Source organism: Rattus rattus, chromosome 6, assembly GCF_011064425.1.
Source record: "Rattus rattus isolate New Zealand chromosome 6, Rrattus_CSIRO_v1, whole genome shotgun sequence".
In the NCBI taxonomy this organism is placed as follows: Eukaryota; Metazoa; Chordata; class Mammalia; order Rodentia; family Muridae; genus Rattus; species Rattus rattus.
The window spans coordinates 150,588,234-150,605,363 of record NC_046159.1 but is presented as its reverse complement, the minus strand read 5'-3'; the positions used below and the strand labels follow the sequence as shown (position 1 = coordinate 150,605,363).

Below are 17,130 nucleotides of genomic sequence, written 5' to 3'. Positions count from 1 at the left end.
TTGTTGTTTTGGGGTTTTTTTTGTTTTTTGTTTTTTGTTTTTTTTGGTTTTGTTTTTTTTTTTGAGACAGAGTTTCACTCTGTAGTCAGACCTTCAAACTAGTGGTCTTCCTGTGTCAGCCTCCCAAGTGCTGGAATTCCCAGTCAGAGTCCCCAAGCCCAGCTCGAGCTCTTTTTCTGTAGTATTTCCTGTCTTGTGGTATCTCATGAAAGCCATTAATTTTCTTCAAACTACCTTTTCCTGGTCTCTGTAATTTGTCTGTCTGTCTGTCTGTTTGTTTGCTTGCTTGCTTACTTTGTCTTGTCCTCATTGGAATCTGCCCTCCAATATCCCATGAGCAGGCACCGTAGAGCTAACTGGGAACTGTCTTCCAGTGGTAAGGCCTCTTATGACATTGATCTGACTACACACAAAACTCGAGGAAAGGCTTTTGACTAGGTGGGGTTTGCAGTGGAATACTCAAGTTGTTGTATTCTTAAAAATCAAAAACTATATAATGACACAACTACCCATCAAATTCAAAATAACACCCATGGGATATAAAACTGGAATGTAAATATATTAGAAGCTGCTTCTCTCACTGAGTTCAAGCCCTACTACTACAGTGTCTGTAACAGTTAAGTTCTTCCCAGACCTGATGTCTGGTCACTGCCCAGAGCTGGAAATAATCAGAAATAAGGACCATCATAGCAGTCACTTCCACTGGACTTTTCATACTTATGTTCAATCCAGAAGGGAGGGCAAATGGTGAACATGAAGCTTCAGCTAGTCTTTAGCCTTTAGTTATCTGCTTCCCTGTGGTCTCTGATTTATAACAAGGACCCTCCCACAAATTCAAGACAGCCTCAAAAGTGTTTGGAAAGTTTCAGGTAAATATCTATTACACTTTATGCTGAGATTCACTGATCTCAACTGGGATGTTTACTGCAAGAGAAAAATGTCTAACATCCTAACTTTTACAACAGTATAACTTGTTTCTCATGCATTGAAAATATCTCTAAGAACATTGCCCAGCCATTAACAGAAACTTCTAGGGAGCAGCGTTGGTAGCAAGGTGGAACAGGAAAGATTTTTTAAATTATTTTTATGTAGGTCTACTGTATGGGTACGATGAATACATTTTAAACATAAAATAAAAACCAAATCTAAGAACTAAACATACACAATCATATAAAACTTGAGGATATGTGCAATTTGGGCTCAAAATCAATCCTAGGTGTTTTAAGTCATCTTGGATCTCGAAGTTGAGAAGATGTTTGTCTGGCACTCAGTGGAGACTTCAGCATGACTTCTGGCAGATTTTGGAGATGACCTTCAGAAGATTTCCTTTTGAAAGACATCAGTTAGGCTTGCAGCTTGGTTTCAGTGAGTAACAGAAAAGTAGTGTAGCTCTCCTAAACAAGGGAACATTTTATTCACATAATAAAAACTCTAGATGTGGGTACATCGAGTAATTGCACATCACAAAAAGCCCAGAATTCTTTTAGCACTCTCTTGGCCATCTTTACTATATTTCTTCTCAATGGTCACAAGATGACCATTCCACTAGAAAGTGATGACCAGCTTGGCTGGCCATGTCTTTGAGGATTTGCCACGTATTCTAATTGTATTCATCCCTACTCTCCCCTCCAGCTCCCCCAGATCCACTCCTCCTCAATCCTCTTTCCTCCCTCTAGTTTGTGTCTTCTTTTCGGAAATCTTTTTAGAAGTCCCTGTGTTGCAGATGTCCCAGTCCTCTGGATTTCAGTCTTTCTGGCCTCTTCCTCTGGGCCTCAGCTGCAGGGTTGTGCTGCAGATGTATCTACTGGTGCCTGGGCACCCCTCCCTTGGTTGTTCTCTGCAGTCTGGCCATCTGCAGCCTTCTGTGATGCTCTCTGTCTGCTGCACAAAGGAGCTTCTTGATGAGGGTGAGAGCCACACTTCTCCATGGCTGTCATGACAAGTATTTAGTGTGAAGTTAGAAATTATCCTGGCTTAAGAAACAGGTGACAGTAGGTTTTCCTCTGGGGTCAGTGACCTCATCAGTCATGAGTAGTCATGAAGTAGGCACAAATTCCCTCCTATTGAAGGTCTTACATCCAATGGAGTAGTTGTGACCACCCCAGGATATGGGCCACTACTGTACCTTTCTAAATATCTTGGCATTCTGGTCATTGTGGTTCACAGGCATCATAGCTGCATAAGACTACTGATTGGTTTTCTCCCTTGGCAGCTCCTTTTGTTACTGTGAGAGCTAGTCCTTGGGGTGGAGGCTTCCAGTTCAGGTCTAGCTCAATTCCTCCAAGTCCTGTGTCTGAAGTGTGTGTGGGCAGCAATAGGGTTTTGTCTTCTTTCTCTGAAAGGCAAGCAAGTGCAGCAGCAATAACCTCTATTGTTTTGGGGTGGAATCTCTTGACTCCTCTGACCAGCAATTCAAAAGGTTTCCCGTAACTGATAGTCTATGGTTTGGGAGAGAACTTTGTCACTGCAAGTACTATAATTTCAGTAAACACACACACATACACACACACACACACACACACACACACACACACACACACGCCATGTGTATATAGATATAGATATATAGATATATAGATTTATATATACATACATGTAGATAGGATATGTAATTTGATAAATCATATCATTCCATATGGATTTTCAAGTATCAGTAGTGTCATTTATCCCTCCCTCTTCCCTTTCTCTCTGAGTTGTTCCCCCACCCCACCCTATCCTCAGCTAAGCCTCCACCACTAGTTTTTCCCATTTCTTCCCTCACAACAATTATGTCCTACTATTGTCCTCTCTGGAACTCCTGACACCCACAACCACACACAGCCACACACAACCTTTCTCCGTGGCCTGCTTTATACATTCCGATATCTACAGTTACTCTGGGTAATACACTCACATCTAAAGATCCTGAGCTAGGAACTGCAGAGGAGAGAGAAGCTGTGGCATTTGACTCTCTGGGTCTGGGTTACCACATTCAGTCTTTGAACATGAAAAGAGCCTTACCCAGGGGTCTTCCCATTTCACTGGTCCATACAGTCCCCTGCTCATACAGTCACCCTCACCCTGTGACAAAGAAGTCTGAGGACTCCTAGGTACTTGCTGTTGGGATGGAAATCACAGCTCAAGTCCGGACAAACCACACCAGGACAACACGGTTCCACATGGAGAGGTTTATTGGGTGGCAGAGACAAGGGGGTGGCAAGAGAGGAAGAAGAAGGGGGGGGGAGAAAGAGGAGAGAAAGAGAAGAGGAAGGGGACAGGAAAGGTCTGCCTTTTATTCGATGTGACATAACTGTTCCCCGGTGAAGGTGGAAGCTGAACTAAAGAATGTATGACCATTGCCATGACAACATATGTACAGGTGGCCACGTGACATCACTGCTGGAGGCGAAAGCCAGTTCCTGATACCAGCATACCTCCCTTTGTCTTACCATAAAAAGAAGAAGGAAAAGGGGAGGGGGGAAGCTGATGGTAAAAGGGGAATAGGAGCGCCATGTCTCTTAGGCTACTTCCTGCTGTCTCGGGGGTTGTCAATTTCGAGGTATAGCTGACTTTCACCATCAGAGTCCACTTGGTAAATGTTCGTATCAGGCTCCTTCATGGACAACAGCTGGTAACAGGAACTGATTAATAGTTTGGTTAGAAAATTTCTGTATCTGTTATTGAAGGAATGTAGAGACACGGTTAATGAGTCAGGAAGCTAGTAGTAATGCCAGGAAGATGACTAGGAAAGGTGTTATGAAAGGGAGTATCTACTTCCACATAGGGTTTTTGAAAGTCCAAGAATTGGAGGTCTCACATTCCTTGAAATTCTGCATGTCTGATTGTAGCTCCTGGATTTTATTTCTCACTATCCCAGACTGGTTGACATAGAAACAGCATTATTCTTGGAGGGAACAGGCAAACACTACCTTCTTTAACTGTCAGGACATCCAGCCCCTGTTGGTTCTGAAGCACCACAGCTGCCAAAGAATCCATTTGTTTCTGGGATTCTATGGGTCATGTATGTAGAAAAAGAGTGTCTTGTGTTGTTGATAGAAGTGATTAGTCTGTGATCCAAGCATATGTATCTGACAAGACCAATATGGACAGCCGCCATATTTGCCTGGCCATTTTTTTGCAATCATCTTTTGTCTGATCAAAGCAAAAGCAAGAGATCATAATATTTAGACGGTATAACTGATACAGAGATGACAGCAATTGGATCAGTTCCTGGCATCCGGCAATGGAACAGCTTCCAGACTCTATTTGGAAAGATTGTTTGTTTAGCAACAGAGGGGTTCTGGACCTCACAGACTCAGAGGTCTACCTGAGAAGCTGGTAAAGGAAGCACCATGTTTGTGTTAGCAGGTTGACTGGCTAGAAGAAGGAGCAGAAGAAGCTGGTGAGCTTGGGTTTGGGCGAATGGGTGGAGCAAAGGAAACAGAGGCTCCCAACTTAGCTGGAAGATCCCTTCCCAATAAGGGGGTGGACATGTTGGCTCTACCAAAAAGGAATGGGTGAGAGGTACACCCCTAAAAATGCAACTAAGCAGTGGGGTTTGGTGAGGAAGGTAAGGTTGTCCTCCTACCCTGTCAATAGGAGAATGAGAGAGAGAAGTGGGTCCCCAAAACTCCGTTAGGACTGAGTAGGTAGCCCCAGTGTCCAAGAGGAAGGAGATGGGCCACCAACATACCATGATGGCCAGCTGGGGCTCCCCGATGGTGATGGCAGTGGTCAGGTCAAGGGAGCTCGGGCCCCTTTAGTCATCCATAGCCAAGCCTAGGAGATCAGCTGGAGGGTTATCCAGGAGTGATGTTCAATTGACAGCCCAATGTCCCTCCTGATGACACCAAGTCATGACCCCTTTGGCTTGTGGAAGTTAGGACAAGCCCTCACCCAGTGACCTTTCTGACCACATTTGTAGCAGGAACCTGGTGGTGTCTTAGCCTTAGAAGGTCAGGAGTCCAGGGCAGTAACTAGGGCTGGTCGGACAGCCTTAGCCAGCAAATGGTATTTTTGTGTCCAAGCCTCCTCATGCCTTACCTGGTACACTTTGAAGGGCAGCACCAAAACTTCTGCCTGTAGAGTAAGGGGCCCCCTCTTTAGCTTTCACCGTATGTTGAGATGGGGTTTCCTGTTTTCCTGGATGATCTCTTGGAGTTTTTCAAAATTTACTGGTTTTAAGGCTTCCCTGCTAAGACTGGACAGGAGGCAGGGTATGAATCTATCTGTGGCTAAAATGCCACCTGTGGAATTATAATTCCATTAGGGATCTTGGTCAGGTACTGCCTCAGGTCCAATTGGGTATGTTCCTTCTGTTTGATGGATCTCGTCTGCATGTAGTCTTGCTTGCTCCCAAACTCGCCGGTGTTCCTCAGGAAGTAAATTATTAGTAAGGATCATGTATACATCATGGAAAGTCAAAATATAAGATTGACTAATGTACCGAAGCTCTTTAATAAAGATGGATGAGTTAGAGGTATGGGAACCCAGTCTGCTTTCTGTCTGAGAAAGTTCATTCAGTGAGGAAGGAACACGTGCCCTGACAAGGCCATCTAGCCCAGCAACTCCCTTAGTGGAAGGACGGATGCTGGGTCAGGTGTCCCTGTTGGGGAAGGACTTGGGGGTTTGGCTGTGACCTTGGAGTGGGTGACTGGAGGAGGGAAGGTAGGTACCAATGCAGGGTGATCGGAGCGTCCTGCAACTGGCACTGGAGGATAGGGGTCTGGAGAGGTTGAGTAAGGAGACTCTGGGATAGCCTGGTAAGAAAGAGAAACTGAGTTGGTGGCTTGAGTTTTCAGAGGTGTGGAAACAGGCCTGTGGCAGAAAGGAGACTGTTCATTAGCTGATCAAGGGTTGTACTGTCATCTGGTGAGTGTCTCATAGCTAAGAGAAGTTGCGTGGGGCTGCAGGAGGAGCACAGAGAGGGGTGGGAGTGAAGGTAGATGAATGTTTGAACATAAAGGACCTCCTTCCATTACCAGATCGCTGGCAGTATATATGAAGATCCCTTAAGATTATGGGAACTAGTGTGCTGTTAAGTGGCCATTTGGAGCCATTGTCTAATGGGTACTGGGTCCAGGCCTTATTGCAAAGGTGTATCAGTTTTGATGCCCTGAAGTGGGGCATTAATTTCAGAGACTTAAATTTTTCTAGGAGACATCCCAGTGCAGACCCCTTCAGGTTGTGGGACAGTGAAAGACACCCTGGCTCCTGGTTGAGGAGATTTGAACCCAGGAGGCAAGCCCTGAAAGGGACGGTAGGTGCTTTGACTGATTCCCAGGAAACCAGGCTGGTCACTAGCCTTCAGCCCTCCATAGATTTGTGGAAATGCCCCAAGCCCCTCCACAGGTATAAGACATGACCACAGGTCACATAGGTCAAGACAGATCTCCATTATAATGAGGACCTAAAGGCCTGGAGGTTAGCCAATAACCTTCCTTCCCAGACACTCCTCTGTGCAAAAGGTGTTTAATCTCAGGCTCACTCTGAGAAGTGGGGTACGGTTTTACTCATCCACCTGCCACCATGGCAATAAATGCCTTGAAACCGTGGACTGCCTCTTTTATCGGGATCCGCTGTGGGGAGCTGTAGAGAAGCCTTTCACCTATAGAGCCACTGCCTAATCTCCTGCAGCCCTGTGCTCCCACTGGAGGCTGCCACCAAGCTCAAGCCAAGCCAAGGACTCTCCCTGTGGGACCAGCCAGAGCTCCCTCTCTTTCCCCTTGACCAAGCCTGGTGAGCCCCCACTCCTCAGCTCCTCCACAGCATCCCAGCAGCACCTGGATGCCCAGAGTCTGAAAACTGATGGCCCCAGCCTCCTTGCAGGCCCGGGGACCCCCAAGCCAGCACCAGTGTCCCGCACTCAGTGCTTCCTCACCACCAGAGCGGTGTTCCCGAGGCTTCCCACAGCCAGACACCCACCCAGCAGTGGCGTGTAGTAAGCAAGGTCAAACGTCCCGCATCCTGCCCCCCTGAGCAGCTCCTACACTCAGAGACAACAAATTATCCGTTAGAGAGTTACTGAATTATTCATATAGCTTCCCAGAGGCTATGTACGGGGAGCCCTGGACCCCCCAAAAGCATCCCTACCCAGGCTTGGGAATTTCTAATCGGCTCCAAGAGCCCAGGCAGGGAGGGGAGCAAGGACTTGCTTTTGAGGGGATATTCGCCCAGTGGTCAAAGTCTTATCTTGGACCTTGGCTGTGGAGAACCAACCCCCTACCCATAAAGGCTGGCCAAGCCCTACCTGGGAAATTGGGGGTCCTCCTTGCCAACTGGAGGAAACACCCACCAATCTGCCGGTGTTTGGGCAAGGATTTCAGCAGTCTGGTAGCAGGACACATGAAATCGTGTGGTTGGTGAGGGCCTGGCTGACTAAATGACTCATGTGGCAACAGCTAGCACCACGCGGTGGACCATGGCGGGCAGCAGCTCACGTAGAAGTCTGTGTGTCCTGTAGCCAGCAGGTGGTGGTAGTTCTGTGGTGGTGGCAGTGCCAGTGGTGGTGGCGGTGAAGGAGGCCACTGTTGGCTGCTGCTGCTGCTGCGGTGGGCACCTGGTGCCAGGCCAGGCATAGTCGCTGTGGGGAGGTCTAGTCCCCATACAGGCCACCAGTGTTAGGATGGAAATCATGGCTCTTGTCTGGACAAACCTCACCAGGCCAACAGGGTTCCATGTGGAGAGGTTTATTGGGACAGCTGAGACAGGGGCAGGGGAGTGGGGAGAGTGAGGAGAGAGAGAGAAAGAGAAGGGAGAGAGAAGGAAAAGAGGAAGGAGCCAGGAAAGGCCTGCCTTCTACTTGAAATGTCTTGTAACTGCTCCCAGATGAAGGTGGGAGCTGAACCAAAGGTATGCTGGGGATGTATGGCCGTTGCCATGGGTGACTAAAGTCACTGCTGGAAGTGAAAGCAGTTTCTGATACCAACACTTGCAACTCAGGACAGCAGCGAAAGTTTAGATAATAAGGTCAAAGTTGATCCCCAGCAGAATGTGGTAGATGAAGTTCCGCTCACTACCAACCGCTCGTCTTCTCGACCTTTCCCATAAACACTGGCTATGCAATTCTGAAGAAACTAGAGGGTGAGTTTTATAAGAAATTTAACCAGAATGCAACAGATGCACGTGGAATGGCCCACGAAGAAGATAAACATACACGCATATCATGTTAGAAGAGCGCAAGCCAAAAATTAAGACTGAGTACAATTCATGGTGATGTTGTCCATACTTCACTCAGAATGGTGGAAAGAGTCGAAAAGAATTAGCTAGGAGCTTTTAGTTGATAAACTAAGTAAGCGTTTGTGATTTTCTGTCATTGTTTTCTAAGAGTTCCTGGTCCCGGGAACTCTTAAGGCCTCAAGGCCATGACTTGTGGCCTGAGGGAGGAGAGCATGGAGAACAGCCCATTCTAGGTCTGTCTGCACAGGTGATGCTAGTTTACCTCCCCTCCCCCACCCCACATCAGACACATGGAGTCTTCCTCACAGGCATCTCGCCTCACCCGTGAAGTCTTCCTAAGTACTCAAGGCTGCTCGAGTTTCCCCTTTGCTTTGATCTACACTCATCTGTTCATCGGAAACATGAGAGTTTATAGTGTTATATGAATTTCACAAGACCACGTCTTGCTTCTTGACAGCTGTCCGTCATAGGTGAGGCCCTGAGAATCGGGAAGCACTGGGCACCCGAGGGCACAGATGATGGTACTGGAGAAGCACTGGGTTACAGATGGTGAATGGGGCAGCCAAAGATCCTGTTAGGTGACATTTAACCACCAAACAGGCTCTTTCCCAGTTGTGCATACTGGCTTGGGTACAACCCTAGTGACTCGAAGAATGTTGTCACCAGAGGAAAAGATTCACGTCAGGTCATTTGCTCTTATAATGGGGTCCCAAGTAGGCAAGTAGGCCATTAGCACCCCAAGATGACCCTTCCACAGCCTTGGATCCTGCCTTTCTTCATTAGCAACTATGGGATTCCTTATCAAATACTTTCCCCCCCAAGTGTTCCAGCACAGGACAAAAGTACACACTAATACGGCAAGAAGCATAATGGCAAAACTGTAGCTTTTGGCAGCAACAAAGGAATTAAACTTTTTCTTTGAAGAATTTTACATGCACTTATCTAAGTGCCACATTTAAGTAGTAAGCTATACTCCCTGTTAACCAAGAACTGCGTTTATTTGGCCTGTAAGGTTGCATAAGTGAATGCAGACTGGGTATATAATACCCTCACACAAACAGTCCAACACACGCAGGTCCCTCGGTTCCTGAACCATGAATTCAAGAGGCAGCAGGGTGTGCTAGGGAGATCACAGGCTCTCTGGCTGACAGCCTGGGTTTGCACCTGCACCAGTGAGGAAGGAAGCTTGCCTTTCTCTTCTTCCAAACCCCTGGATGCTTCATGCCATTTGTGAGGGATGGATAAGACTGTGCATCCAAGCCCTCAGAGCCCTGCAACATACTTAGGCAATGGTCAGTGAACGTTAGATATTAAGATTTATTTAGAAAGGATAAACCATCTGTAGCTAATCAATCATGTATTTCTGGTAGATCTTCATACTTTTACTTTGCACTGACTTTATAACCTATTCTGGTTATTCCCTATTCTCAAAATTCCTGTAAGATCGGGAATCATGATTTGCCCGCCATTTTAAAAATGTATGCAAAGGGGTTGGTCCCTAAGCATCAGATGTCATTTTCATAATAGCCCCCTTTTTAAATTTTGATTTCCAGATGGAAGCTATCCCCAAAGAAGACCTTTTATTGCCTGAGCGAAGGAAGGAGCTCCACAAAGAGGTTGACCTGGCTAAGAGAAATCTGGCTCAGCAGGTTAATATCAGTCACATGTTTATCTCAGAATGGAGAATAAAATGGTGTCTCAAAAGTGCTCCCTAAAACCACGTCAGAAAGAGAATGCTAAGGGACAGGAAGTGGCAGGGAGGGCGGGAGAAACTGGGGAGGCAGAAAGTATCAAATGATGATTGACGTACGTGTATACGGGAATGCCACAGTGGAGCCCATTCATATTTATAATGATATAAACAGATAATACAATATGCACTAATATTTAGAGTAAAAGTATGATGTTACAGCCCTGCTTCCAATGGCCGATTTTTCCACTGGGGAGGTTTACTGAGGGTTGAGTGCAATGTCCAAGCCCGCTAGCCAAGTGTCGTATATCCATGAGTATACACACACCACCCTCACCTTCAAGCTCATTCCCACACTGTTTTGTTCGTTTGCTTGTTTGTTTCTGAGAAGAAGGGAGGATGTGTTTGAAAGGACAAACCTTTCCCGGGCTATGTTTCTAAAAAAAAAAAAAAAAAAGGCTGTTGGTTGCATTAAAAGTCGACCTTGTTTCACCAATGTCTGATTTTAAATTCCAAACTTTTGTCAGCCAAACTACTGTGGAAGTGTTTTAAAACATATTTTTAAACTCCTCCTAGTCATTTAAAAACACAGTAAGGACAGGGTCGATGGCACTACCCCACTAGTTTCCACCCTTCATAAAACAAAGGGAAACAAACGTAGGGCTTGGCCTCTTAATAAACTCAAAAGGAAGAGGCTGGGCTCCGTGCAGACCTTGCTGGGCTCCCTCAGAAAGCGAATTCTCACCCTGTGCTTTTCAAAAGAGATCTCTGTCAGAAGCCGAGGCCAAGTTAGTCGAGCAGCAGATTGCGGAGGAAAACAAGCTTTTAAAGGAGCAAGAAACTATGCGTGAGGTGCTGTTCAACCTCGGGCGAATGACTCAGATCAAAATGGAAGAGAAAGAACAAAAGGCTAAGGACTTCCTGAAATCCCAGGTAACCGCCCTGTTATGGCTGCCCGCTAATTACTGCGCAGGCGCAAGCGAGCCTCCCCTTAACGGATTATTCATTATAAGGTGGTAATTCCACATCACATTCTTTCAAAGTCAGTGACAACAGAGGTCACTCAGTCATACCCTGGAAAACTAAGCCAAACCAGGAAAAAAACAAAACAAAACAAAACAAAACAAAACAAAACAAAACAAACAAAACCCTCAGTATCCAGTTATCCAAAGTAGATCTAAAGGCTAAAGAGAAGCAGCAGCACAGTAATCAGAGATCCGAAAGATGGCAACTTCAGTAAGAATGAAGTGAGTGTCCCTGGTGGCCATGAGCCACAGAGAGAATCTGCAAGTCACAGAGCCGCAGATTCCAAGGTGGCAACTTAGGATCGGAGCATTGGACGAGTAATCAGACGGCATCCCATGGACCAGTGCCCGATGCTCTTAGCTGCTGCTTCATCCCAGGATCGCCCCAGACTCCTGCAAAGGGCCACAGGCAGCAATCATAAAGCAAGCATACGTGTACATGCGCGTGCGCGCGCGCACACACACACACACACACACACACACACACACACACACACACACACAGCAGAAACTAACATTTTAAAACTAGACTCAGTTATTCCACAAAAGGATTGTGTCTAGAAGTCCTTTGTTTAAAGTAAATAAAGGCCAGGATACAGTTCAATGCCAGAGTGCTTGCCCGTGTGAGCTTTGATCTCTTGCCAAACAAACGATAGAAGTATGTGTGTCTGTGACACTCGATCAAGAGGCAGTTGACACAGGACGACAGCAAGTTAAAGTTTAGCCCAAGAGACATTGTAAGATTGCGTTTCAAAAAAACGATAATAATCTTTTTAAAAGAATATGGTATGAGCTATTACTAAAGCAGAGCTTACGCATTTGTCACGAGACCTAGGCATGGGCTGTGCATAAGTGTAATCTCGGTTCTTGTTCTGAGTGCTTACAGGGGGATGGGGTTTTCTCACTCCCTAGAAAGGGGTCACACCTACATAGCATTGATGGGCGCTAAGATGAAATAGATTCTGTAGCAAAAAAACTGGGAACACTTTAGTCACACAGACCCCCAGAAATTAGCCAGCCATTCAGACCCCACTTTCACTGTTTAATTAGACACACTTACACCTGAGAAGTAAGACCCTAAGAGAACGGAGGTCAGACGAAGCAGAGCTGTGGAGGGAAGATGGTAAGGGCATTCGACCCACCTCAAACAGTCTGGTGTCTGTTACAAGAGCCCTATGGAGCCATGGGATAATTGGGCTCGTAGAAAACAGATGAGAAAGACCACAGCCTTCCAGAAACTGGGCAGACATGAGCTGAAGAGCAGAGGATGACTGAGGGGAGCAGCCAAGGTCTGAGAAGGTCATTCATTGCCACCAAAGTCAGGGTCGGGGCCGGGGTCAGTCCAGAGCACTGCTCTCAGAAGCACCGGCTGATGGCTGGGACAACTCCATCCCTGTGAGATTTCCCAGTTAGAAAACATCCCCTCTTTTCTCCTCAGAAATGTTAGGTCTACCAGAGGTAGAAGAGAGCTGGTCTGTTTACAAAGCAGTCACATTCTAATAGCTCCCAATACCTGATCCATGTGTTATCTATGCGTGACTACTCCACGGTAGCTGAATTTCATTACTGAATGGGGTAATTTATATTAAAACATGGGACAATTCTCCCTTTTGAAATATGGACATCGTAAAAGAAAACAGTTTGTCCCTTGAGTGTTTCATTATTGGGAATTACCGTACGAAACACTATTTGTAGTTACCTGTATTTCCACAAAGAGGCGTTAAATCTTACTATTTTATGTCATGTCTACATCTCTCTTTTAAAAGAGATATAAGGTGGCCAAGGTGGAGATTCACACTGACGCTGCTGTCACACTCAAGACAGCGTAGGTGACGCTTCATCTTACTCCAGCGCCTTCTTCTTTGTCTGCACGGTCACCTGCTGGGGACTTTCATTGCCACTGAAAGCTATACAAAATGAAATCGCTGTGTACCCACACTGACTTGGCGGCACAAGGCCAAATGACTTTGCTCTGCCTGCCCTTGATGGAGGGTGACTGAAACTACTCCTCCCTGGACTCCTGCCTACAGACACTCCATTGCCAAGTGCTTCCTATCCCAGAGAAAGCACCCACAGGGCACTTTCTATGTGAAGAACATCACTAGTGCCTACTAGTATAAAGTGGTGAATGTACATACATATGTATATATAAGTATGTATGTATTATACATACATATATATATGATTTTTGAAGGTATAGCTGTTTTCTTTTTAATGTATTTATGTATAGTTTTACAGCTGGTCTCAACATGAAGCCTCTTATAAAGGAAAATACACCCACTAAACAAATGAGCAGAACTACACACCCAGTAAACAAATGAGCAGAACTACACTTTAAAACCATTGCCTCCGTGGCTCACAAAATGCCAGAGGGTTCAGGTCCAACTTCCTGTGAATCCTCTCCATTGACCTCTGTAAGCACAGTGCTAGACTGGCTGGGTGGTGTAGGCTTAAGTCACTCCTCCCCAGTAGTCCCCCCACCCTGTCTGTGGGGCTCTCTTATCCTCCCCAGTGCTTGTGAAATCTCAAGTATGCTCTAGCCGTAGTCGATGGGAATCACTCCCGCTGTCCAGGGAGCGCTCAGGAATCTCCTGTTCCTCTCATCTACACAAGTTAGGCAGAATTGACAGACTCCATGCCTACTCTTATACTGTGGCTTTTGTTAGTGGTGGTCTTGAATTTTTGAGATAGAGTCTTCCTATGCAGCACAAGGCTGACCCTGAATTCATTACGATCCTATGCCTCAGTTTCCTAGATGCTGCTGTTACAGACGTGGGCCATCACGCGTAGCTTCCTGGTTGTTGTTCTTGGGTTGTCTTTTTTATTTTTTTTTCTGAATTTCACACATGAATTTTTACATTTCAGCGAAGATACTGCGACATTATTAAGGAAATCAAATCAAAGAAACTTGAAATCAGGCTATACAGGAAAAGAAAACGTGAAATTCATCGGAGGTAAAAAAAAAAAGAATTTGGTAAAAAGAATCATGATTTAGTTGTTTGGGGGAAAGGTGTTACTTACTTTTCAATTTTTAAAAACTGCCTCATGTTTTCACAGACTCAAAGAATTTGCCGGCTTGTATGACGCAATCAGAAATGAAAGAAACAAGTTTGTTAACTTACTTCACAAATCTTATCAGAAAGTAAACGAAATAAAAGAAAGGCTCAAAATGTCATTGAACGAGCTGGAAATTTTAAGGAGCAGTGCTGTCACTCAAGAAAGGTAAGAGTTATGACAGCTAGTCGTAAGCATCCATGCTTGCTTAAGGGGTCCAGGTTACCTGATCGGCCGGCTGGAGGGGCCACAGCAACACTGAGGCCAATCAGATGTTTTATACATTTATCAGAAATAGAATCTAGTGGCAATTTCCAGGATCAATACAATTGTAGTTGCCAGGATACAATGACATTTGCAAACTTTACAGGGTATATAATGTTAATGCCTAAGATCAATTGTCCTGTCAAATTTCCCTGTTTCCTTGATCTCCAAGGAACATACAGAGAAACACAAAGTGCGTCTTTACTGCCTGAGGGAGTGCGCAGCCTCTCCCTGTGCCCCCGGAGCCGTGGACTCTCTCCTGAAAAACCTATGACATGAGCCTCTCAAGGCAGCCGGGCCAGGCCAACTCCTTGGTTCCCTGCAGTCAGTGTCCTCCCAAAGCCTTGCCTTCTCTGTCTCTGGCACTCTAGAACATCTCGGTAGTCAAGGAAGAAAACAAAGTATTCAGAGATGGGGAAATACATGCTGTAGGGGGTGGTTCTGATGCTGAAGGTCCTTGCCATCAATTGGTTTTTGATCTTTCAATAAAATTGCCAGTAGCCAATGACTGAGCAAGGGGAAGTACACTGAGAGGTGGAGGGCGGGGGAGAAGAGGGATAGGACACAGGGAGAATGGGAGGGGGCTCAGGAAAGAAGAAGGAGTTGCAGTACCAGCAGGGGAAAAAAAGCCAAACAGCCATGTGAGTTTTAAGGTAGGTGGACAATGGCCACTTCCCTGGTTGGACCTATGGTAGCAGGGGAAACTTTAGGAGTGCCCAGTCATTGAATTTGCCAAGGCATTTAAAAATAACTGTGTGTGTGTGTGTGTGTGTGTGTGTGTGTGTGTGTGTGTGTGTGCTTTTTTTGTTTGTTTTGTTTTTTCTTGGATATTTTATATATTTACATTTCAAATCTTATCCCCTTTTCTCACTCTTCCATCCCCCTGCTTCTATGAAGATGCTCCCACACCCACCTACCCACCCACACCCACCTCTCCACCCTGGCATTCCCCTTTACTGGGGAAATGAGCCTTCACAGGACCAAGGGCTTCTCATCCTATTGATGACAGACAAGGCCATCCTCTGCTACATATGCGGCTGGAGACATAGGTCCTTCCATGTGTACTCTTTGATTGGTGGTGGGAACTCTGGGGTGTCTGGTTGGTTGATATTGTTGTTCGTCCTATGGGGTTGCAAACCCTTCAACTCCTTCAGTCCTTTCTCTAACTTCTTCCTTGGGGTCCCCATGCTCAGTCAGATGGTTAGCTGCAAGCATCTTAATCTGTATCAGTAGGGCTCTGGCCCTGTCTCTCAGGAGACATCCATGCCAGGCTCCTGTCAGCAAGCACTTCTTGGTATCAGCAATAGTGACTGGATTTGGTGGCTGCATATGGGATGGATCCCCAGGTGGGGCAGTCTCTGGATGGCCTTTCCTTCAGTCCCTGCTCCACTCTTTGTCCCTGTATTTTTACCGTGAATATTTTGTTTCTCCTTCTAAGGACAGAAGCATCCACATTTTAGTCTTCCTTCTTCTTAAGCTTTATGTAGTCTGTGAATTGTATCTTAGGTATTCCAAGCTTTTGAACTAATTATCCACTTTTCAGTGAGTGTATACCATGTGTGTTCTTTTGTTACTGGGTTTCCTCACTCAGGATAATATTTTCTAGTTCCATCCATTTGCCTAAGAATTTCATGTAGTCATTGTTTTTAATAGCTGAGTAGTATTTCATTGTGTAAATGTACCACATTTTCTGAATCCATTCTGTTGTTGAAGGAGATCTGGATTCTTTCCAGATTCTGGCTATTATAAAAAGGCTGCTATGAACACAGTAAAGCACGTGTCCTTGTTATATGCTGGAGCATCTTTTGGGTATGTGCCCAGGAGTTAGAATTCTCAGTTAGTTCTATGCCCAATTTTCTGAGGAACCGATTTCCAGAGTGGTTGTACCAGCTTGCATCATTCCCATCAACAATGGAGGAGTATTCCTCTTTCTCCACATCCTTGCCAGCACCTGCTGTCACCTGAGTGTTGTAGTTTGCCCTGAAGTTAGCTGTATTTTGATGCTAATTTCACTGCCCCAAGGACAGCTGCCTAGTCATGTACTCAGAACTCAGGTACCAGAACCACCTCCCCATTGAATTTGTAAAGTACAGGTGAGGGGCAGGTACAAGATAGAAGGAGGCCTGTCATTGGAGAAGGAAGGATGGGCAAGAGAGAAGTTTGAAGGAAGAAGAGGAGACTAGGACGGGAAGGAGGAGAGGGTGAGAAGCCATGGCAGGTGATGTTAAGATTCTGTTCTGTGTATTTACAGGTTGTTATTGACTTTCTCAAGGGATGGATGGTACTGGGCTTTGTATGTTTAAGTGGGCAATTATATCTTATCAATTGGATCTAAGATTATTGTGTTGTGTGTTCTTTTATGTGAGGGTTTGAGTGTAGGAAAGTGTGCGGCTGGGATGTGTTTCCGCCAAGATATCTAGCAGATATCTTGGGGCACCGAGGTGCTAGACCTAACGAGGTAAAAGACAACCGTACCTTTTTATTTTTATATTTTTACAACTCCTGAGTTTTTGATCTTAGCTATTCTGATGGGTGTGAGGTAAAATCTTAGCATTTCCCTGATGACTAAGGATGTTGAATATCTCTTTAAGTGCTTCTCGGCCACAATATTCCTCAGTTGAGAATTCTTTGTTTAGCTCTGTACCCCAGTTTTTAATAGGATTATTTGGTTCTCTGAAGCCTAACTTTTGAGTTCTTTATATACATTAGCTATTAGCCTTCTATCAGATGGATGTAGGATTGGTGAAGCTCTTTTTCCAATCTATTGGTTGCTGTTTTATCCTATTGACAGTGTCCTTTGCCTTACAGAAGCTTTGCAATTTTATGAAGTCCCATTTGTTGATTCTTGATCTTAGAGCATAAGCCATTGGTGTTCTGGTCAGGAAATTTTTCCCAGTGCCCGTGTGTTCGAGACTCTTCCCCACTTTCTCCTCTATCAGT

The 17,130-nt window shown here is 45.5% G+C and overlaps 1 protein-coding gene across 1 annotated transcript in view; it reads left to right on the top strand.

The window, feature by feature from the left end:
• Nucleotides 1-17,130, top strand: part of Ccdc146 (coiled-coil domain containing 146) — a 143,140-nt gene that overhangs the window by 102,966 nt on the left and 23,044 nt on the right. Inside the window, exons 10-13 of the mRNA XM_032907072.1 lie at nt 9,711-9,806; nt 10,610-10,780; nt 13,738-13,826; nt 13,930-14,094. Of these exons, the coding sequence (XP_032762963.1) occupies nt 9,711-9,806; nt 10,610-10,780; nt 13,738-13,826; nt 13,930-14,094 (521 nt within the window). The remainder of the gene's footprint in view (nt 1-9,710; nt 9,807-10,609; nt 10,781-13,737; nt 13,827-13,929; nt 14,095-17,130) is intronic.